General features: G+C 35.7%; 1 protein-coding gene across 1 annotated transcript; it reads right to left on the reverse strand.

Annotated features, from left to right (window-relative positions):
- Positions 1–362: 362 nt before the first annotated feature.
- Positions 363–24,278, reverse strand: LOC110102970 (phenylalanine--tRNA ligase alpha subunit, cytoplasmic). Its single transcript, XM_020831497.2, has 18 exons — positions 23,801–24,278; positions 23,590–23,712; positions 23,331–23,423; positions 17,525–17,581; positions 10,317–10,372; positions 10,078–10,170; positions 9,794–9,884; positions 6,093–6,130; positions 5,971–6,009; positions 5,388–5,464; positions 5,228–5,312; positions 5,065–5,164; positions 4,587–4,683; positions 4,436–4,507; positions 2,079–2,145; positions 1,891–2,016; positions 728–782; positions 363–644 (listed from the first exon to the last, which is right to left on the reverse strand). Exons 1-18 carry the CDS (start codon positions 23,945–23,947, stop codon positions 591–593), a joined length of 1,470 nt encoding a protein of 489 aa, XP_020687156.1. The 5' UTR covers positions 23,948–24,278; the 3' UTR covers positions 363–590.
- Between the last annotated feature and the right edge of the window lie 183 nt (positions 24,279–24,461).

Genomic DNA, 24,461 nt, shown 5'->3' on the forward strand with positions numbered 1-24,461 from the left:
CGCACGCAGTGGGACAAAGGCTTATTGTTATTGTATTTCTAACTAGTCAACAATTCTATAAAATATATAAATTTAACCATTTTTTTTAATTGCATGCCCAAACTTTCGAAGTCATTTTCACGTCAAGGATTTATTATTTTAATTAATTAAACTTTTTTGTTTAAAAAAACTTATATTAATAATTACTAACCAATCTTACAATCTAAATTGTTACTCATAAAAAATTTCTTATTATATGATAATCAAAATCTTGTGTAATCAATCATGCACATGCCATATTCATCAATTTCACCATTATCAAACAAGTTTATTACAGCATAAAAATAAAAATTTTTCAAAAATATTTTAATTCAAATTTCTGATTAAGGTAGAAGCACAAATAAAATTACAGTATAAATAACAATAATACTCTTTACACCTTCCTACAATTTCAAGTATTATATGATTGAATGGGTGGATAAAAATAACATAACAAAACTGTTATGATCTTGCTGTGTATCTTCAATGGTTCAACAAATGGAGTAAATATTCAAGGCTCCTGTTGTTTTTGTTTTTCTTCAAGAAAAATGGGATTTCAACTTACAAGCTTTTTATTCCAGTCCCAGCCTGCAGATTGGGTTGTTCTTTATAACATTGAAATCCACCTGAGAAGATCATAAATAAAACAAAGTGGCTGTTCAATATCCACTGAAGCAGACAAAAAAATGATTAGAACTAACATAAATACCTTTGGTCCAAAGAGATCCCGAATGTTGTCAATGCCATACAAAATCATTGTGGGCCTGAATGAAAGAAAAAAAAAAAGTACAAAAATATTGAAATCTACACAGTAATTCGATAAATTTGGAGCAAAGAAGTTAAATATCAGGTGCCCAAGATTCAAAATGTGAGAAAAAATATAGAAAAAAACGCATATTATATGCCTGATGAACGCCAACAAGGAATTAATGGGGAAAAAATCAGAAGCGTGCAAAAATAATTTGAGCTTTTATGCTTTATGCGCTTAATGCCATCAAGCAAATAGGCTAATTTCAGGAAAAAATAATCTAGAAGAACGTTTATATTTTAGAAAGAAGTTGCTAACCCAGTGCTTGGCAGAAATACTGGAGCAGAGCATAGTAGTTTTCGAATCTACAATATCAAAGTAAACAAATTTCATCCAGAAAAGGATGCTCATATTTTTTTATTGTTTAGTATCATAGTTAATTAAGGCTTCGTTTGGGACGGATTTTTTCTTGCTTCTTAAAACAGAATTTTAGTATAAAAATTTTCAATTAAAAAGCAGTCCCAAACGAAACCTAATTTGCTACATCTCCCCACCACTTGCCGCAAACCAGCATCCCAAATGATGGTTTCCATTATCCAGACTAAATACATCTAAACCAAATTTCAATCAGGATATCTTCACCTAAATTTGTCTTTATGCACACCTAAAAAGCTATGCTAAGTGAAAAAAATAAAAAAATTATGCTAAGTGGCACACTGCCCGCTACACAACCTACAACAACAACAATATTAAATCCTTTGTCCCACTATGTGGGGTTAGCTACATGAATCTTTTTTCTCCATTGTGTCATGTTAAAAGTTAAATTCTCATTTAAATCTAATAAAGAAAGATCATTTCTAATATTTTCTAATCAAGTACTTTTAGGTCTACCTCACACAACCTACCAGAACCAAAAATCAACAATGTTCTTAATTGCGAGATAAAGGCTCCTAATTCGAAATCAACTTGAAGTAACTGACCTACCAAAAGGAAAATAACTGTTATTTTGTACCACTAATTCTTCGTTTTATCAGCATGGAGTGATTGACCAACCAAACTGAAATACTTGCCTCGCAAAAATACATGCCTACAAATTATCCATTAATCAGACAAATTTTGGCTACCTCTCAAGTGAAAGCCCCCATGCAATTACAGAAACATCTTCTGGAAGACCCATTGGCAGCAACATTTCGGGACGAAACATACCGGAGTTTCCGACTTCAACCCATTTCTTCAGACCTTCATGATAACTGGAGCACGGCAAAATAAGAGAGGAAAGATCATACATATGCAAATAATTAAGGATACATACCTGAAAATCTCCATGCTTGGTTCAGTGTATGGATTATAAGCAGGTTTGAAGCGTAGCTTGGCCATGCCTACCAAAACACCATAAATTTGATTTCAAAATTTTAGAGTTAAGTGATTAGCCTTAATGGAAAATGATTGTAAATTTCAGTTGATCTGGATATTTAGACAAAATGTCAAGTTCATAAAACATTTAAAACACTGAAGTGGAATAATAAATTTGCCACCAGGTTAAAACTACTAGCAATAGAAGGAAAACCACAAAAGTGGCAGGAAATCTAAAATTACTGAAGGGTGCACTGACGTTAAATGATATTGACGTTTACTTTGTTTAAAGAAGAAGCCAAGATTTAAAAAAGAGAAATAGGAAATAGAGGCGTCAGATCAAATTCATTTTACAACAAAATGATCATAAGTTTGAAATGTTAAATTTGTGTGGATAAGTTTATTTTTTGAACTAATAATTCATAATTAGGATAATTTTTGTCTAAATTATCTTTTAGAATGAATTTATTTAGGTGGTTTTTATAAATAATAGATGTAATTTTCTCCTTATTGGGAGTTTATTTTATTTACCAATCGATTATACTTATCCCTACTATAATTTTCTATTTAAGGCTTGGAATTTTGCAAAGTAAGCCATAAGAACTCTCCCAATTATTTCCATTTTTCTTCTCCTCCATGTATAATTTCCGCATCCTGTAAATCACCAATGTTTCCTATAGCAGAAAGTGAGAAGGATCAAATCTCGTGCCAACCTTAAAATCTATTATTATTGTTAAACTCCTATACCTTATGTTGCTATTTTCATCTTTGTTGCCTTGGTGCTCTGATTGTGCCACTGCTATATTGCTCATTGCTTTCCCAGTTGGTGTTGAATTCAAGCTTCTGGTAATCAGCAAATGGATTGCAACTACTATCAATCTATTAACCGAGAGAATAGCACCAAAACAAAGAAAATAGGTGTTCTCCAACCAAGGAAGAGAAGTATATATACAGCTACAGAAAAACTAAACAAAAAACATTAATTAAAAATCAATAGGTTTTTGTGATCCATGCCTATTATGATTTCACCACCAATAAAAGTTGAACAAATGCAAGATGGGAGGTACTTGACTAAGGACATAAATATCTAATCTAGGCGTGTATTAGGGAAGTTTTGGCATTGAATCTCATATTGCGAGAAATTCATGAATTTCTGGGGGCAAACGCACGAGCAAAAATGGTTGAAAAGTCTACTGTTTGAAAGAGAGTAAAACGACCTTTATAAATAAAATTTCAAATTCGTATTTTCAATGTTGTATGTACCTGATTGACGTGGGACTCCTTAAAGTATGTTGCAGGTATGATAGACAACTTCTGGGAGAATATCTCTTAGCACCGACATGAGTTCTACATTTTTCTCGCATTGTAGAACTCTTTTCCTATATAATTTCCTTCTTATGTACTTAGTTATTGGTGTTGTAAGAATTTTTAACTTTTATAAAATTTAAAATAATTGGGGATTTAAACTGCAGTGTAAAAATTCAATTACTCATTGATTTTTCATAGTTTGAATTTCCTATTGATTTCTTTGTATTAATTAATCATTATGAAATATTTTGGGCTAGGCTTTATGTATTTTCAATTTTATAGAAAGAAAACATTGAATGGATGGTCATCTTTAATCTATGAATCTTGATTTCCTTGATATGATTAGCATTCATTGCATCATCCTGTTGCATTAACAACTTTAGACCCTTCAACATCGTGCATCATGGAGGAATACACAAAGATGCTTTTATGATGAATCACAAAAAGTCCGAGTGTCTGCTTCAGAAAATTGTCAAACAAAGTTGATTTGCAGAATCCGTGGGCAAATATTACCACAGAAATTACACAAATTCAGCGTTGCCCCAAGCAGAAAAATGAAGAAATACTCAGAAATATAGTTATTACATTGGGACCATATAGAAGCAGAAAGTCAATCTAGATCATAAAAGCAAAACAATATAGCTCAATTTCCATTCTAATGAGGGTTGGGTGTAAGGAAAGATTAAAAAAAAACTTGTTCTTTCTACACGTTTCTTTGACATGAGCTCAATATAGGATTAAGACCAAAAACTTAACACAAAACTATGAAAACTGAATTACACAATAAGAAATGGTGCACAAAGTTGGTTAACGCCATTTTGCGAAACTTAATCATCATCCAATTTATGACTAGGTATATCGATTCAAATAATAGATTTCAGATTTCTATATTCCAAAGACCAAGCTACACAAATAAATAATTAAAACTGTAAGCAAGGATGGCCGTAAATTCTCTAAATCAGAATGCAGCAAAAATGAGAAAGAATTTAGTAGGACAATAATACATACCAAGACGGGCAAAAAAATCCTCCAATACTCCAAAAAGATCACCAAGGGTGAGACCTCGATCGCAAATGAGACCTTAGCACCACAACTTTAAATTTTAATTAAAAGAAAATCACCACAACAATGAAAAGACAAAAAAAAAGTGTTATAATACCTTCTATCTGATGAAATTCTGCAAGATGTGTTCGATCTACAGCTTCATTGCGGAAAACACGATCAATAGAGTAATACTTCTTGGGACTAAAAGATTTCTGGGCACATGATAAACATTAATTCTATACTTTCCCCCCATTAATACAAAAGGAATATAATAATTTCATTACAACTTTTAATTTAAATATCTCTAAAATACCTTTTTACTTTCACATATTGATTTTTCAATCAACAATATTATTTGAGATTATAATCCATATTATCACAATCATGTTCAGTGCTGAAATTTTGCCAATGCTCTGTCCAGATTTTATCAAAGCCATACATATACGACAACAAAAGCTTTGTGACTAGTTATATTCTCATCTTTTTTTTTTTTTAAGTTTCTTGTTAAAACAAAAAGGTTTAGATATGTGTGGAAAAGCTAGTAAGAAAATATTTTATTAGACTGACAATTGAACAAGAAAGCAAATGTACACCTGATGAGCCAAACTATATAGCATCCTTGCAGATACTGCAGTTGTGTGAGTTCGAAGCAGGTTCTTCTCTGCTTCCTCCCGTTTCCATTTGTACCTATACCTGCAGAAGACAGGATGAATCACAATGACCATGGAAGAAACAATAGGGTTATAGTCAACATACCCTAGGGATCCATAATCGCCAGATTCATGAACACGGTTCACCTTGGCAACATAATCTTCAGGTAATTCTCTTGTAGACGAAGGAACTGCAATCCAACCATGCAATGCATTATTACTTCAATTAGTGCAAAAACGAAAATTCTAAGATGAAAATCCAAGACCTTTGAGAAAGAAAGTATCATGTGAATCACGAGCTGGGTGCTGTTGAGGTTGGAAGAGAGCATCAAAATTCCAGAAGCTAAAAGAGGAAATTAAGAAAAAAAATTACTAATCAATTAGTAATAAAGTATACATTCAACAGATCTTTAGAAGAATGATCAAAAGTTCTAATAAAAGACCCTCGAGACTGATGTAGCACCGAAGGAAAAAATAAGCGCTTTCACAAAGGGGGGAAATAGATAGGTCTGGGCTCAAAAAGGAATATCAATACAATTAAAGAATTGGATATACCACTGCAAAATGGAAAATACTTGTTAGCAAAATATCATGAAACAAACTTGATGCCACAGTTCTACAGCGAGACAGTTAAATATAATTATTAAATTTGTTATTAAAATTCTACTAATAAAAGTGGAAAAAATAAAATGCAGTCCAAGAAGACCAGACTCATGCATTTTCCCCCCTTAAATGATCAATTAATTCAAGAAAAACTTATTACTGCATAGTTTTACCTCGCTTTTGTGAACCAAATTATTAATTATTACATTCAAAAAAGACGGGCAAAATCTCAGTGAAGTATATTACCTGCTTTCCACATAATTATTAGTTGGCATTTCTTCAAAGCTGTGGCAAGTAAGTGTCATCAGACAAATAAGCAAAATTTATCAACTCTATATTTAGAACATGAAAATGATAGTCTCAATTACCCCATCTGAAGAAAGATGCTTTGGATGGCATCACGCACCTATCAGAATTTAATTTGAAATTAAAAAAAAAAATTGAAAGTGTAAGAAATTAAACAAAAAAGAAAATTTATGAATTATGTGCTGGTTCAGAATCAAATATTGTTCCCACATTATTTGTTGCAAACAGAATTGTAACAGAGAATGTTTGCATCTTGTGGGAGTATAGAATTAAAGGGATAAAAACAAATCTCCTTCATAACTACTGCATCGTAAAATACTATAACTATTTAGTCACATTCTACGCAAAAAAATAATAATTATACAGTGAATTTATAATACTATCTAACAATGCTGAGTCAACCATGTTCTTCATCACTACAACATAAAATCCTACGAAAATTATTTACGCAGCTTGTTCACAAGTACGGCCTAAGCAACAAATAATAATTATACAGCCGAATTGATAAGAATGCTAACGTCAATCATTTGCTGCAAATATAACTCTTCATCAAAATATTTGCAGGAACATTCTATTTAATAAAATCATCATCATAATCACTAGAAACATTTATACCATTACGGTGTCTTGATGATTTACTCATCATCCATTCAACTCCCTTAAGTATTGCATGAGATGTTTATAATATTTTGCACATGTCTTCTGCACTAATTCTATATTCTGAAAATGTTCTCTGTTCTACCTTTTTTTTTTAATCCTTCCACATTATTTTTCCTCTATTATTTTATTATGATCTTCTACCATCCACTATACTATAAGCAAAGAACATGTACAGCACTTTTTCAACATATTATTTTTAATGAGTGGTACTGTCAAGATCTATATAATATAATTATTCCTCAATCTAAACTTCTAATTTATGAGCAATCATCTTAACATTTTATTTCAACCACAATCAATTTGTCTATTAATAACTTTTTTATCGCTCAATTCTTAAATCCATATAACATCGCCATCCTAACAGAGATTTTATAAAGTTACCTTTAGTCCTCATGATAGTCTCCTATCACACAATACTTTGAGTTAGTTTTTATTTCATAACTAATTGTCCTAAACTCTATAACATCTATATCATGATTCTTTTGCATAACAAATGCAAGATACCTTAAAACCATCCTGATTTGGTAACAATTGATCTTCCAATCATGTTGCTAATTCTTTATTTCATCTTCACTAAATTGCATATTCAATCTAGTCATGTTAACCTTGTAGAGGAAAAGTAAGGTGGTCAGTTGGTCACCCACTAGATCAATTACAAAGGCCTAATTTCAGGATCATAAATTGCAAATTTTTCGTTGAAAATTTAGCAAGAGATTGAATGACTTAATTTATGTTTCAAGAATTATTCTTGAGCAAATGACCACATAGATGAACTTAAGCTTACAGTTTTATTCATGCTGATATGGAAGTTCTAAGGTGATACCAAGCCTTAAGCTCATAATCCAAAGCTACTATAATGTGTGTAATCTATTTCCAGGATAGAAATAATGTTTCCTTCCTCTAGATCCATTATATAAATTTAAAATTGATTATAGAATTATTTTCCATAAAACTTTCTTTAATAAATATATGCTATGATTTTTCTAGTTTGTTTATAATTCTTCATATTATTGTGAATCATACATGTAATTCTATGCTATCTCAAAATTTCACAAATATCATGATCTCTTTCTTGTTAATGTATATGATTACAATGTCATGTCACTATAATATTTATGAAATTAAATTCACTTTACAATGCATGATTTTGATCACCAACTGCTATGTTATTGCTATGATTTTGAAATGCAAATCACAGATCAAATGCTTCCAGTGATAAAGCTATTGTATATATATATATATATATATATATATATATATATATATTTGTTAAAACTAATATAAATCATGCCTTCGTGCACATTCGAGCCACAATAACTTTCTCTTAACTATCTCTACCTCCAGTCCACAGCCTTCGCCATAGCCAACATCATCGCAACTGTCACCGAAAACCACTTGAAAGCCACACACCACCACCCTAAAAATTTTGCATTATTAATCTCATCTTTATGTTGATGAAAAACATTTATAAAAGATGAACATGATTGAAATAAATTAAGAAGCTGATTGAGAGTAATTCGACTCCACTGGTTGAGGTAGGGGATAGATTAATTTGTTATGGCGACAGCTCAAACAAAAACCACCTCAGTGATGACAGTACATATGATTTTTGAGTTGTTTCCAATTATTTCAGCTTTCATTAGGAATTAAATGCAAATACATAGGGAATTGAGAAAAAAGAAATTTGGAGTTAAACTTGATGTTATATGATACTTTTATGCAATTTCTATATATAATATTATTTTGCTCTTATATTTGAATTTCAATTCCATTTCACGTAATTTATCACTTTTAATTTTACATCTTGTGCAATTTTTGTTTCATATGTATGCCAATTTATTAATTTACAATTCAATAAGAAGTTAATATACCATCATTTAAAAAATTATTTAGGTATTATACAAAAATTCACTTTTGACCACTTTTTACTTTATGCATTTTTTTGATTTTGAGGCTTACGCCTCAAAACGCCTTGAGGCTTACGCCTCGCCTCACAAACAAAAAAGCCTGAATACCAAATTGCGTAATTTAAAACTTGCTATGTCAATGGGGAATGTCTCAATTAGTGGTGGATTAGGTTTTAGACAAGCTGTATTTTTTAATAAATAGAATGTATCATTATTTATCATGTAATGCAAAAACTATTTCAATCTATGATTATTTCATAGTGCATGATTAGACATCAAAATGTTATGCCACATACTAAGATTTTTCAGTTGTAACACATTTTTCACTCGGCACTATTGCTTGATTTCCCATCAACTTCATTAAGCAAATGAATTAAAAGTCATTAAATGATTACATGATTAGAAAGTATGGTTACAAATCTTAGTTTCTTTTCTTAAATGCTCAAAGAATAACATGCATGTTGCTTCTCTTTCCATTTTATTTACTGTTACCTGGAACTGAGATTTACCCACAAAGCTATTTATATAACTTAATCGGTTAATCCAACATGAAAATACCGTTTTACGAAGCATATGTTCTATGGTGTTACTGGAAGTTATGGAGCTAAATGAGAGGTGAGTAAGTATTATTTATGATTAATGGCATTTAGCTTCTGAAATAATTGCAAGAAATTTGAGATTGGACTTACTATTGTATATTATAAGGTATTTAATTAATGAATGGATGGTATAGTTATATTTTGGATTTAAATGCTTAAATTTCTATTTTGATTAATATGAATTACACGTGCTTTATATAATGTAATGTCAAGATTGTCCACGTCACCACCATTCTATTATTATGTGGTTGAAATTTTTGATAATGTTCTATTAGGGAGATATTTGGGTAATCATGTCATCCCGACCGCTCATTTTCACCCCATTTTATCCAAGTTCTCAGCCTGTCCATGAAAAAAATGATATCAAAGCAATACAATCAGATTTCTAAGTTGCTTTTGAGGTTATTACATAGTTTTGAAGATGATGTAATGTATATGATCAGAGTTAATGTATGTCGGATAACTCCAAGCCTTTTAAAAGGCCTATTCATAGTAACAGATGGAAAATAATTTTGACGTATTAACTAACACATTAATGGTTATCATGAATAATGCATCCTTTAACAAAGCATAATGCTCCTGGACCCCTGGTCATACCTTAAGCAAAGGGTGGAGATAACCAATTTGAATAGGTTGTACTTGAGCACTAAGGTTATACTCTTTGAATTCTAAATCCCTCCAGTCCCCCCTTCATAGAGAAAATAAATGAAATTATAAAAGGTTAGCACTGTGATCAAATTCTTATCAAAAGCAAAGCACAGTGTAATAATAGAGGTCAGCCATATTCCAAAAGCACGAGCAGCAGTCAATATGAAATACAGAATGTGTAGTAATAGAATCAGCGTCTTGAGGAGTTTGATCATAAAGACAACTAGTTGTACCTCAACAAATGCTCCCGCGTTAAGTCTGTTGCTGCCTTTTTCCTCTTTGAAACGTACTTTGGACCTTTCCTTAAAGAGTAACCCTTCAATGGCCTGTATAAAAGGAAATAAAAGAAGTTAAATAGATGCATAAACATCTTTATAAAGCATCAGTGCAAGCCCCATCATAGACCCATCAGTATAAAACAATAAATATAGCAAAATGAAGCCAAGTAAAAATGATGATCCGATATGCCTACCTAAATTCGATAAGCTTCCTATTTTTAAGTTCTCCAAGATCTTTCTCATCAACAACCTGCAATAGAACAATCATATAAAAGAAAATTATCGATAGCATAAAAACCAAATGCAATAGTTTAATTTAAGGGCCACATGATTTTGTTAGGCCGGCACCTGAGCCGGCTGGACCGGTCCAACCTGAACCGGTCCTGGTCTACACCCGGCGGAAGCCAAGCGAGCATAGGGAGGGGGCGGAAGTGCTGGGGGGGCCCACTTGGAGTTAATTCAAATTTTGGGAGGGAGAATTTGAATTAGAAGAGGTAATTAGGTCTTTTGTAATCCTCCTTTCATGTTTAATTAGGGAGATGAGGGGGGAATTAGGGTTATCTTGAATTTGAATATTTTTGAGATCTAGGGTTTGTGTTCTTGGGCTCTAGGCTACGGCTAGAGATTTGGAGAGTCATTCCTTCCTCTTGGATTGAAGGAAATTGTATCTTTGTTTGCGTTCTTGAATCTATTAGTGAAAGACATTGTTCTTCTCTATTTTCCTTGAGTTTTCTCCATTAAAATTGCTGCGATTTGCTGTTTTCCTGCTGTAAACAGCAGTTTTCTCTTGATTTTGTACTGATTTTGGTTAGGTTTGCTTGCGAACTCAAGTATTACCTTAGGGTTACTTGCAAACTCAAGTATTTCCTATCAAATTGGTATCAGAGCCTCGTTTTGGGACCATTGGCGGCTGAAATCCTGAAATTTCAGCGGGATTTTTGGCATTCGGAGGAAGATTTTTTGTGACTCGTAGAAAGAAAAATGGCCGGAAAGAAGATCGAAGTCCTAGAAGGCGAATTTGGCCAATTAAAATCAGATTTGGAGGAAAAATTCCTTGAAATCACCGCCAATAATGAAAGGTTGGATGGGAAGTTCACGGCCATGGAAGAAATGATGAAGAAATTACTTGAGATGAAGACTAATCCGACGGCGTCGGAAGCAAGAGAGACTACCGGAGACCACTCCGTATGAGGAAATCCGAACCCGCTTAGGGGGAGATAATATTATTTTTATTTAATGTAACCAATAAAAACGGGTGACTGACAGCTGCTTTGTTTTTTTGGGAAAAGCAGAAAGCTGAATCTTGCTTTAAGTTTTTTAAAATCTCATTAATTAAAAACTGCTGTCAGCTTTCCTCTTCTCCCCATAAGAGAAAAAATATATTTTATTTTCATCTTCTTCGATGGCAAGCTGCCAAGCTCCACGCGAATGAGGCCGGTGGAGGAGGGGAAGACTTGCTCGAAGGCTGCCCGGACCGCCGAGGCTCGCGAGCCGGCTCGAACTCGTTAACAGTGGAACGAGCTCGAGTTCGAGCTCGACTTTTGAGCTCGACTCGAGCTCGAGTTCGAGCTCGCTTTCCGACTAACGAGCTGAGCTCGATAGTGTCAAAACTCGACTCGACTCGTTTACACCCCTAATGGAGAGTACCGGTGTAACGGAGGGGATCCGAAAGTGAGGAAGTTAAAGATGCCCATCTTTGAGGGCGAAGATGTCCATGGTTGGATCTATAAGGTGGAGCGTTACTTCGCTGTCAACGGGTTAACAGATGATGAGCAGCTGACGGCGGCAGGATTGTGTCTGGAAGGGAAGGCGTTGGCATGGTATCAGTGGCAAGACAGGAGGGAACCTATTAGGAACTGGAGAGAGTTCAAGGATTGTTTATTAGAGCGTTTCCGAGCCGATGGGGGAGGAGACTTCTATGAGCAGTTCTTTGCTCTGACTCAGGAGGGGACCGTGGCTGACTATCGAGACAGATTCTAGTACTTGGCTAGTCGTTTGGATCACATCTCAGAATCGGCCCTAGAGGGGAATTTCATGAAGGGGCTCAAACCGGAAATTCGAACCGCTGTCAGAGTGCTGGAGCCAAGGAACCTAGGGAAGGCTATGGAGCTGGCACAACTGGTGGAAGATCAGAAGAGATCTGAAAGGGGAGCTCGAGGAAACTATTCAGGAGGGTCACATAGGATGACTACTACCTTCTTTCCTTCGAAGGTGGCAGCACCAGTGAGTCAGAAAGAATGGCCAAATGAGAGAACTGGAGGAGGGGGAAATGGGGGACAGTTCAAACGGCTGACCGAGAAGTAGAAGAGGTCAAAGGGGTTATGTTTTCGTTGCAATGAGAAGTACATGCCCGGACACCGGTGCAAGGATCGAATTCTTCAGGTTCTCCTCGTGTGCGAAGACGAGGAAGACGAGGAGGGAGGTGGGAGCAGATCTGGAGAGGAGGAGAAGTTGCACTTGGATGTGGCAGAAGTTTCTCTAAACTCAGTAGTGGGATTCACTCCGAGTCACACTATGAAAGTGAAAGGAGAGATAGCTGACCATGAGGTGGTTGTACTAATTGATAGTGGGGCTACCCACAATTTCATTTCCACTCAGGTCGTCAACCGATTGGGAGTGAAATTGGTGGACACCGGTTGTTATGGGGTGATGATGGGTGATCGAACTCTTCAGGTTCTCCTCGTGTGCGAAGACGAGGAAGACGAGGAGGGAGGTCAGAGCGAGTCAGAAGGGGAGGAGAAGCTGCATCTGGTTGTGCAGAAGCCTCTTTGAACTCAATAGTGAGATTCACCCCGAGTCACACTATGAAAATAAGAGGAGAAATAGCTAACCGTGAAGTGTTGGTGCTGATCGATGGTGGGGCAACCCATAATTTCATTTCCACCCAGATCATTGACCAGTTGGGGATGGAACTAGTTGATATCGGAGGCTATGGGGTGATGATGGGCACGGGGAAGGTGGAGATGGGAAGAGGAGTTTGCAGGGGTGTGGTCTTGACCATCCAAGGGCTACAAGTGAGGGAGGATTTTCTCCCTTTGGAACTGGGAAATACCGATGTCATCCTGGGGATGAAATGACTACAGACTTTGGGGGAGACCAAGGTCAACTGGGGTGCTATGAGGATGGAACTGAAGGTAGAAGGACAGAGGAGAGTGATCCAGGGGGATGCAGGGCTGTCAAGGGCAGTCGTATCTCTAAAATCCATGATCATAACCATACAGGAGGTGGGAGGGGGATTTCTGGTGGAGCTGCAACGTTTGGAGAGGGTCAGTGTGGGGGAAGAAGGAGACATCCCTCCGATGGTGCATCCGCTCATACAGCAATACATGGAGGTTTTCCAGCCACCCCAGGGATTGCCACCGCCTAGAGAGCATGAGCATGCCATTCTTCTGAAAGAGGGGGTGTCACCGATCAGTGTTCGACCATATCGTTACCCCCAGATTCAAAAGAATGAAATCGAGAAGCTGATCAAGGAGATGCTGGAAGCAGGGATCGTCAGACCCAGTGTGAGCCCTTTCTCCAGTCTAGTCTTACTGGTCAAAAAGAAGGATGGGAGCTGGAGGTTTTGTGTGGACTACAGAGCCCTGAACAAGGAGACAGTACCGGACAAATTCCCCATTCTTGTGATCGATGAGTTACTAGATGCGCTGCATGGAGCAGTTGTGTTTTCAAAGATGGACCTGAAGTCGGGCTACCACCAAATCAGAATGAAGGAAGTTGACATTCAGAAGACGACATTCAGGACTCACGAGGGGCACTATGAGTTCCTAGTGATGCCATTTGGGCTTAACAACGCCCCGCTACCTTCCAGTCCTTAATGAACAGAGTATTCAAGTAGCACTTGAGGAAGTTTATGCTAGTTTTCTTTGACGATATCCTGGTGTACAGCCAAAACGAGGAGGAACATTTGAAGCATCTAGAGGAGGTTTTGAGGATCCTACAGACACATCAGCTGAAAGCTAACCTAAATAAATGCAGTTTTGCCCAGTCTAGAGTGGAATATTTGGGACATGTGGTATCTCAAGAGGGAGTGGCAGCTGACCAGTCAAAGATTGAAGCGATGCAGAGATGGCCCATGCCCAAAAACATCAAGGAGTTGAGGGGGTTCTTGGGACTGACAGGATACTATCGGAGGTTTGTGAAGGGGTACAGTTCCATCGCTTGGTCGTTGACGGAGCAGCTGAAGAAAGACAATTTCTCATGGGGTGATGCAGCGACCCAGGCATTCGAAAGGTTGAAGAAAGCCATGACCACTGTTCCAGTTCTAGCTCTTCCAGATTTCAGCCAGGCCTTTGTGGTAGAGACCGATGCGTCGGGATATGGACTGGGAGCAGTGTTGATGAAGAGTCACAGGCCCGTAGCCTACTTCAGTCATGTGCTATCGACAAGGGCAAGATTGAAGTCAGTATACGAGAAAGAGCTGATGGCGATTGTCTTAGCCATTCAGAAATGGCATCCCCTGTTGGGGCGACATTTCATTGTCCGGACTGATCAGAAGAGTTTGAAGTATCTCTAGGAGAAAAGGATGGTGACTGAGGAGCATCAACGGTGGCGATCCAAACTATTGGGCTATGACTTCGAGATCCAGTACAAGCCGGGGTTGGAAAATAAAGCAGCTGACGCCCTATCCAGATGTGTGTGGGAGCTCCAGGAGCTAGCCCTGTCAGTACCATTAATGCCTTAATGGTCGATTGGGGGGCCATCAAGGAAGAAAGCATGCGAGATGCGGAATTGGGAAAAATCAGGGAGGATCTGAGGAAAGACGAGAACAGTCAGCCTGGTTACAGCATTGAGGGGGAGAGATTATTATACCAAGGAAGGTTCGTGATGCCACGAACCTCTATACATATTCCACACTTGCTGCAGGAGTTTCATGGCAGTGCAGTTGGGGGCCATTCCGGAGTACAGAAGACATACAGAGGTTAGCAGCTGAGCTCTACTGGAAAGGGATGCATAAGGATGTCAAGGAGTTGGTGGCAAGGTGTGAGGTGTGTCAGAGAAATAAATACATGGCAATGGCACCAGGAGGGTTACTCCAACCATTGGCACTTCCAAACAAAGTCTGGGAGGAAGTGTCTATGGATTTCATCGACGGCCTACCCCGTTCAGAGGGTTACACAGTCATTTTGGTAGTGGTGGACCGCCTCAGTAAGTATGCACATTTCATCCTTCAAGAAACATCTTGGAAGGGCACAACAAATCATGAAGGAGCGAGCCGACGCACACAGGAGAGATATACAGTATGAAGTAGGGGAGAAGGTCTACTTGAAGATAAGGCCCTACAGGCAGAAATCAATGGCACATAGGAAGAATGAGAAATTAGCCCCGAGGTACTTTGGCCCATATGAGATCTTGGGAAAGATTGGAGCAGTGGCGTATCGTCTGAAATTACCCCCCTCCGCTACCATTCACCCAGTGTTCCACATGTCCCAGCTGAGGAGAGTACTAGGGAAGCATGCAACTAGTGTGGAATTATCAGCATCTTTGACAGAAAATTGGGAGGTGGTCATGGAACCCGTGGAGCTGGAAGGAGTGAGGGTAGACAAGAAAGGAAATAAAGAGGTGTTGATCAAATGGAAGGATCTTCCAGACTACGAGGCCACTTGGGAGCCCTATGAGATTGTGAGGCAACAGTTCCCTGACTTTCACCTTAAGGACAAGGTTAGTTTTTGGGAGGGGAGTAATGTTAGGCCGGCACCTGAGTCGGCTGGACCGGTCCAACCTGGACCGGTCCTGGTCTACACCCGGCGGAAGCCAAGCGAGTAGAGGGAGGGGCGGAAGTGCTGGGGGGCCCACTTGGAGTTAATTCAAATTTTGGGAGGGAGAATTTGAATTAAAAGGGGTAATTAGGTCTTTTGTAATCCTCCTTTCAAGTTTAATTAGGGAGATGAGGGGGAAATTAGGGTTATCTTGAATTTGAATATTTTTGAGATCTAGGGTTTGTGTTCTTGGGCTCTAGGCTACGGCTAGAGATTTGGAGAGTCATTCCTTCCTCTCGGATTGAAGGAAATTGTATCTTTGTTTGCGTTCTTGAATCTACTAGTGAAAGACATTGTTCTTCTCTATTTTCCTTGAGTTTTCTCCATTAAAACTGCTGCGATTTGCTGTTTTCCAGCTGTAAACAGCAGTTTTCTCTTGATTTTAAACTGATTTTGGTTAGGTTTGCTTGCGAACTCAAGTATTACCTTAGGGTTACTTGCAAACTCAAGTATTTCGTAACAGATTTATTTTAAAGAGCACATAACCCCCACGATTTTAAAATATACAAAGAGACCCCATACATTTAATGCCAAAGTGTATATATTGGCTATTCCATCCAAGTTGACAGTGGAGTTTACCGCTGACTCTTACCTCTTTCGCTCCAAAAACTAAATTTATTCTTCCCACAAAACCCATGCCAACCAATCTTCTCTGAACACTGTTGGCTAAGACTTAGCCCTCATCTATGGCACACCAACATAGCAACCCCACACTTGTCAAACAGACCATAAAACCCCCTCTCCCTAATCCTTGAGCTTGCTGAAATAAAAGTATAGATTCAATTTCCACTCATCTTCATCACCATTGTTAAAATGACTGAATAGAACGTATAGATATGATTTTACACTTCCTTTGCGCCCTTCTCAATATCCCTGAGCTCATTGATCTCTACATAGGCATCACATATTCAGCTCTAGTGTGGATGTCCGGCAGTGAATCGGGGATGAGGGGTTAGGATTTCACAAGAGTGAGTCGCCTACATCAGGATAAAAACATCTTTTACACTTCTACTATCATCTTGGATGGAAAAATTAACAATGACAGCTTAGTAGAAGCACATCGGGCTTAATCGCATATTGTTAAACCATATTTATGTGCCTACTTTTATGATATTGTGCTTATGATCACCAATATTTAGAGATCAATCATGTTCTATTCATTTGGTCAACACTTCAATAGTCTATGCCCAAAGCAAGTCGAATTTCATAAAGGCAAATAAAAAACAAATGTTTTGTGCATGGGTGTGCATAATTACCCCACAATCCCAACCATCGGGCATTTACCTAATCAACATTGGAATTTATCAATATTGATAACTGAATGCTCGATCTAACTTCAGGCCTTTAGGGAATATAAAAAAAAGGATCCAAAGTGCTGCTATGAATTCAAAATTGATGAAGAAAGAATTATATAGGCTAAACTATATGACCCCAAATATAATTACTCAAATATATAAATTAAATTACAGAGTAAAGCATACTAAATTAAAGATAATAGGCCAAGGTTCGAAGATACCAAACTATGCACTAAGATCAAATGAAATTAACTTCGCAAAACCATAGCCTATCGGTTTAAACATGTAACAATGTGACTACAGTATATTCATGAAATAAAGATAGAAGCCATAAACAATACTACATACCTCTCCTTTTTCAATCTGCTGTAGAAAACCTTGGATTTTGTCTTCAACATAATCAACCTACAAAATGCATTTATAATTAGAGTACGCAGAAAAAAAAAACACTTTTTTTATTCCACTCTAACATAATATCATGAAGAATAAGTTAAAATTAACCTATAGAACATCATTTTCAACAAAGACGTAATGAAATAGAGGTTGAATGCAATCACTAGTCATTATCATTAGCTCCATCACAACTATGGAACTTTGAAAATCATAACGCATTAGCGAGAAAAGCACATTTAGTTCCAATTGAGTTTCAACATTTGAAGTAAATTCCAGCTCATAGATCAAAGCAACACCATAACTCAATCCCAAAACTCACTTTTGAGCACTAAGAACTACTTTTAGGCCAAAAAGGGACCTCATCATCACCATCATCATCCTTGCACAAAATATTTGGAGTTGGCTTCAAGAATTCATATTTTTCAACAGAATAGCATAAAGAATTAGTTAAAATTAACCTATAGAACATCATTTTCAACAAAGAGGTAATTAAATAGAGGTAGAATGCAAGCAAAATCATTAGTCATTATCATTAGCTCCATCACAAATATGGAACTTTGAAAACCATAACGTAATAGTGAGAAAAACACATTTATTCCACATTTATTTCCGATTGAGTTTCAACATTTGAAGTAAATTCTAAGCTCATACATCAAAGCAACTGCATAACTCACTCTCAAAACTCGCTTTTGAGCACTTAGAAGTTAGAACTGCTTTTAGGCCAAAAAGGCACCTCATCATCACCATCATCATCCTTACCCAAAATATTTTGAGCGGCTTTAAGAATTCACATTTTTCATCCATTTTCGTTATTTTGTTGCCAAAAGTGTTAAACCAATTATTTACAACATTTGAACAACAACAATCCATTTTAACTTAACATTTTTTTCTTTCCTAATCATTTAATATTAATTCTATATACACGTCTAACTAATACACTTTTTACCATTTGATGAAACGAGATCAACCCATCTAAAAATCTATTTCCAACCAATCACTCCTCTAATATAGTCATCCCTTAATTTATCATTCCTAATTTTTTTCATATATATGTCTTAATATTCTCATTTAACCACTAATTTTATGTAACTATCAAAGGCTTCTTTACAAATAAATAATTGATATCGTATAACATAACAAACCAAAAATGATTTAAAAATAGCTAAAGCTCCAAGGATCTTATTATTACAATTGTTGTCTGTCAATAAGATTGTAAGAAAAAAAAAAGCAATTGTTATTTGAAACTCCTTGTCAATCAGCTTTTTTGCATAACTGTAAATTTCTTCTTGTGTTTTTAATGGCATTTAAAATTTTATTAACTATCCTTAATTACATCTCTACAATGAATCACAAATAACATGTACTCAAGTATTTGTTCGCATATCCAAAACTAAAGTAGACAGTGGGATTCCACAAGCTTCAAAAAGAGATATCTTTACTAAAGAATGAAAAGATTACTGTAACACCATTCTAGTTAGGACTAGCACCAAGCGCATCCTTTTTTGGCTTGGCACAAAATTGAGTTGCCAAAAATAATCCCATGAAAACTTTCAATACTTCCATTTTTACTCCCATTTGTAATTTATTTGTACTAGGAGCTCATCATTAATTGGGCACCTACTAGTTTAAAACTATTATTGTCAACGAAGTATACTTGTAAGGCGTCAACCTTTAAAAACAAAGTTGGTTATAAAGCAATATACAATAGAAATAATATGAATCTCTTTTGCCTTCAACAAGAACCTAAAGAGAGAACTGAGAAGAGAAAGCTAAAATTTTAAGAGATTAGTTTTCAATTTAAATTAATAATCTAATGAAAACAAACCTAAGGAACCCTTAATAAAGATTGAGGCACATAACAAAAAGACTAAACTATCTAAAATAATTATAATAATATTATTACTATTATTATTAATGGCCACAGTCTCCTAAAACATGAAATAGGACATGATAGCATAAAGTTCTTTAACATTCTAATGAAAACAAACATAAAGAACCCTTTATAAAGATGAGAGCTCGTAAACAAAGGACTAAACTACCCAACAACAACAACAACAACAATAATAATATCCTAAAATCAGAAATATGACATGATAATAATATAAAGTAAACATGAAACACAACTAAGAAGAAATTAAGCATATAGTATAATGCTCTTTCCGTAAACCAGATGAGAGAAAGACGATCATGTCCCCTACATCAAAACCCCTAAGCTACAAAGAACTCTTCTCCAATGAGCTGAAAGGTGAGGATCATGGAGAGGCTGGAATAGAACGTGGACATATCACAAATCCATAGAATCAAGAGCTATTGTAGAAAAGCAAATAAGAAGGTTTTAATAAAAGACTTTGTTAATCCCAGCCATTTGTGTCATCTCAATCAACTATGCACGTAATTGAAAATATGGTAACAATGACAATAGCAAAACGAACTTGATGAAGTCAACGTAATGTAGTGGTGGTGATAGTTTTCATGGTGTGATCGCAATAGATCTATCTCAACTAGATTTAATGAGATATCAAGATTTCTTGAGTTCAATAGAAACTCATATAAAGGATTGCCAATCAAAGAATTAATGGTATCAACAAAAAAAAGTAGTTAAGAACTATAAATCACTAATTTCTATAGCTCAAGTTATTGTTGATCATATTTTGAAGCTAGATCAAACAATTGGCGTTACTCACTCTTCAAGGTCAACTTCTTATTGAATTTATAGTATGATTTCTTCAAAGCTTTCAACCAGGCCAACCACATGGGAAAATGAAGCCTGAAGCCACTACCTTGGATTCCATCTCGTAGATCTTATAAATGAATGGAAAAAATTCATATTTTGGGTAAATTTCCATCAAATTTCCTCTACTTGTCAAATTCTTTAGAACTTACTCAATATAATGACATCATGAGTTTTTTGGCAATAGGAAGGGTAACTTTATTAAGGCATTAAGGAAACTCAATTGTAGGAATCATAGGTTTCATTACATGATAGGGTACGATATGATATGTGATAACTAGAATGTGATAAATAAGGTTTGATTTGAGTAGTGTTTAGGTTGTCTTCATTGAGACCTAGAGGTCATGGGTTTAATTACTCAAACAACCAATCTAAAATGCAGATGTATGGTTTTGTACACCAACCCATCCCCAAACTCTATATTGATGGGAGCCTTGTGTACTTATACCCTTTTATATTTAGAATGAATCCTATCAACATGTGCATGATCATAAGCATCTTGGTATTCATAAACCACATTTGTTTGAGATTGCTGAATGAAATGAACATAATGTTGAGGTTGGAATCCCAATCAAATTGATATTCATGTGTCCCGTTTTATTTTTCTCATCATACAGATACACAATTGATAAATAAGTCTATTAGGTTTGTCTCATGAGGAAATTAGATTGTCATGGATTCATGACAAGGATATGGGTTTTGTAGTAAGATTTTTGTGGAGATTAGCATAATATATGTTCATCATAATGCTTTGGAATTTGGACGTGAGCCAAATGTGGTTTTGTTGATGTGAACATGATCTAGGGTTATTTAATAATTTCATAATAAGTGTGAAAGTTTCGAGGTGATGTAGAGATTAGGGTCTGAACATATTGATTGTATTAGGGCTTGAGCATAGAATAAAAATTGTGACATAGATATTAGCATGGTTAATAAATCCGGACCGGATAGATGATGAGATCAAGAGGATTCAGATGATAGGGACCATACATACCACATCAGAGAAAATGGGAAATCAAATAGAAGAGAAAGAAAGATAGGGCTGTCAAATTTAAACTTCAATTCAATAAAAATAATGATCAAATGAAAACAAATCAAAGAAACCTTTTACATAGATGATGTCTCATAACACAAAAAGTTGAGTTATCAAAAACAAATACAATAATGACAATATTGTTCAGATGCATGAAATAAAGCATGGCATTAAATAAACATATAAAGTAAATATAACGTTTAAAATAAGCCAAAAGTAAATATAAAGTATAAATCTCTCTCCATACATCTGACCAATTAAAGGATATTGGTTCAAGGAAGGTTAGCCATACTCCTGCATTAATTTGCTATCACATGAGCAGCCATTGATGTTATGAATAAATGTGTCAAATGAATAATATATGCATATTAGCTCAACCTATGAACAACAACAAAGATGACCATTTTACCTTGAAAATGGGGTAACCCATCTATAAAAACTATAGTAATGCTTGTTCCTGATTGTTTGGCAATAAGCTAGCATAAGCAATCCTAGATTAGACATTGGTTTTAATTTATGCCATTGGTAAATATAGTTTCCCAATAGTAGTTTTGATAAATTCTCTTGTTTTTCAAATAGAAAAACTATACTATTCAGTTACTTTTCATAATAGTAAAAAATGCTCCAATTCATGAATCCTTTTCTTCTTCAATAACATCTTCATTGATGTTGACGTAGAGCTAATTAACATTCAACGATTTGAGTAAGTATTAAATTGTAATTATTTTAACTTGCTTTCTCTTCATCTGCTTCACGTTTTACATGAGGATCAATTATTTTTTTAAGATGATTTATTGGTATGGAAGAAAATAGAGTTCATATTGTTTTCAATTCACCATGCACTCCATAAAAAGTATCAACAGGAAACTTACTCATCAACAGTGAAAATTTTCTTTCCTCTGTTGTACATAAACTCATTTTTTGTTCTACAGGAGTATCATATGTTTCAGTTATTACGTTAGGCTTATTTGAGTAGTTCTTTCCATGAACTTGTCTCAACTATTACAATTTAGACTTAAATTTCGTCGAACTTTGCAGGCATTGCTTCCAATAAATGCCTCAACAATTATAATAGATAAACTTGATTTGTAGTAGATTCATAATACCTTTAAAGCTTCCTCAAACTTAGCAAGAAAATTTTGTCTTTAATGGTGTCTAGGCCATTTTTTATCCCAATCTTATTGTTCATTTTTCCAGTTATATTTCATATGATGAATACAAATGCAGGGAAATGAAAAACAGAGTAGGAACAGACAAATTGTGATCTACTGATAGAGATCAACCCTCTAAGTAAAATGTAGAGAAATAGAACAACTCCAGCTGCTTCATTAGTTAGTTTACAGACTGCAACTACAGCTAAAACACAACATATGATAAGATAAAGACCTTGAGATCAACCTCCAATACACAATACATGAAAAGATAGATCAAGTAAAGCAATGTATTCACCCTTTTCATATTAGATAGGATTTTCTTGAGATTAGCTTTATTTTACAAAGGTATTTTGATAGTCAACCATTTGATACCAATCAAAGAAATCATACTTAATAGTTTTAGGTTCTATAATTTTGATCTAGGCGGTCTGTTTCCTGTCATTGGAAAGGCCAAAGGATGAAGATTTTTACCTTACAGTTGCAAGGAGTTTGTAATGCTGGTTAGCTCTTTAAGACTATTTGCCTATTGTGAAACTTTATAATGATTTTTTTAACCTTCTCTTCAGTAAAAGGCTTTTCACTTATGATGAATTTGTGGAAAGAGTTGTGCAATATATTGGCCTTGAAGATCCATAAGGGAATAGCAACATCTGCTAGTAATGTAAAATTTACTTTAGCACGAGAGTATACAAACTTCTCCAGATCATCTAACCAATACAGAGGTATCAATAAATGGTATTATAAAACATAGCACAATGAAGTATTTAAAATGAACATCCAAACAATGCAAGATTAACGAACAAATTAAAGTAAAAACTACAAAAATATGGAAAACAATTTGACCTTTCTAGAAACTCCTTGCCTGCCAATCTCCACCAATTTCTTCTTTACTGCCCAGGAAGATCCAATCTTGAAAACCGTGGGATTAACCTTTTTCTGTTGCATCAACAGTTGAAAACGCAGAAAAACTACTAAAAAATCATGGTATTCTTCTAAGAGATACAAAAAGAAAAAAAAAAGGTTAAAGAAACTCAAACTTTTAAACGCCAATATTAGCATTTACACTGGAATCAACCGTTCAGTTAACAAAAATAGTCAATACCTGCAGTTCCTCTTTAGAAATCCCCTCAGGAGGCACTGCGTTGAACAGCTGAACCTCCGGTGATCCCTCCCGTGCGTACATCCTGCCCTCTTCTTTGAGAAACCACCGATCTTTCTGGAATTCCTGCTCACAGAAGCATCATTGTTTATTTAATTTCTACCATTGTGATCAAAATAAATGGGTGGCGAGGAGGTTCGGCAAATGATTTGACCTGAGCATCAACAATTTCAAAACCACGAAGACTCTTGATAACATTCTCGAGCTCGTTATGATCGATGCCGACACTGGCAGCGAATTGATGCGAGTCTGGGATCGCCTCGTTGTTCTGCAAAAACCCCAGAATAGAATCCTCCGCCATTCCGGTTAGCACCGAAGCGACGAGCAAAGCGAAGAAAGAAGAATGCAGAAGCCGAACCCCGCAACCTTTAGGGGCTGTTTGGTATCGGATTTATCGTGGGATTTAAGTCGGATTTACGCTAAATCCGGCCAAACGGTTTAAATCCCGGATTTACTAAATCCCTAGCTTCGGTGGATTTAACGGGATTTATAATTAGAAGTGCGCGAAAGGGAGAAAGTTAACTTCACATCCAGCGAGCTCCTGTTCTTGCTTCCGATCAAAATGTCGTAATTCCGATCCGACAGGAAGGTAAAGTCGTCGAAGGAGCGAAGTCGAACAATCGCGAAGGAGCCGAAGAAGCGAACGCATGCAGTCTATACACCTGCGAAGCAACGACGAAAAAAGAAGATGAAAAGACAAACCCTAGACGCCTCTAAGTTATTATTGATTAACTTAATTAATATAATTTAAAATATTAATAATTAAGTAAACAAATTAAATAATTAATAGTATGAGTAGTGCATAAATTAATTAT

This window comes from Dendrobium catenatum, unplaced genomic scaffold, assembly GCF_001605985.2.
Source record: "Dendrobium catenatum unplaced genomic scaffold, ASM160598v2 fragScaff_scaffold_1482, whole genome shotgun sequence".
Lineage (NCBI taxonomy): Eukaryota > Viridiplantae > Streptophyta > Magnoliopsida > Asparagales > Orchidaceae > Dendrobium > Dendrobium catenatum.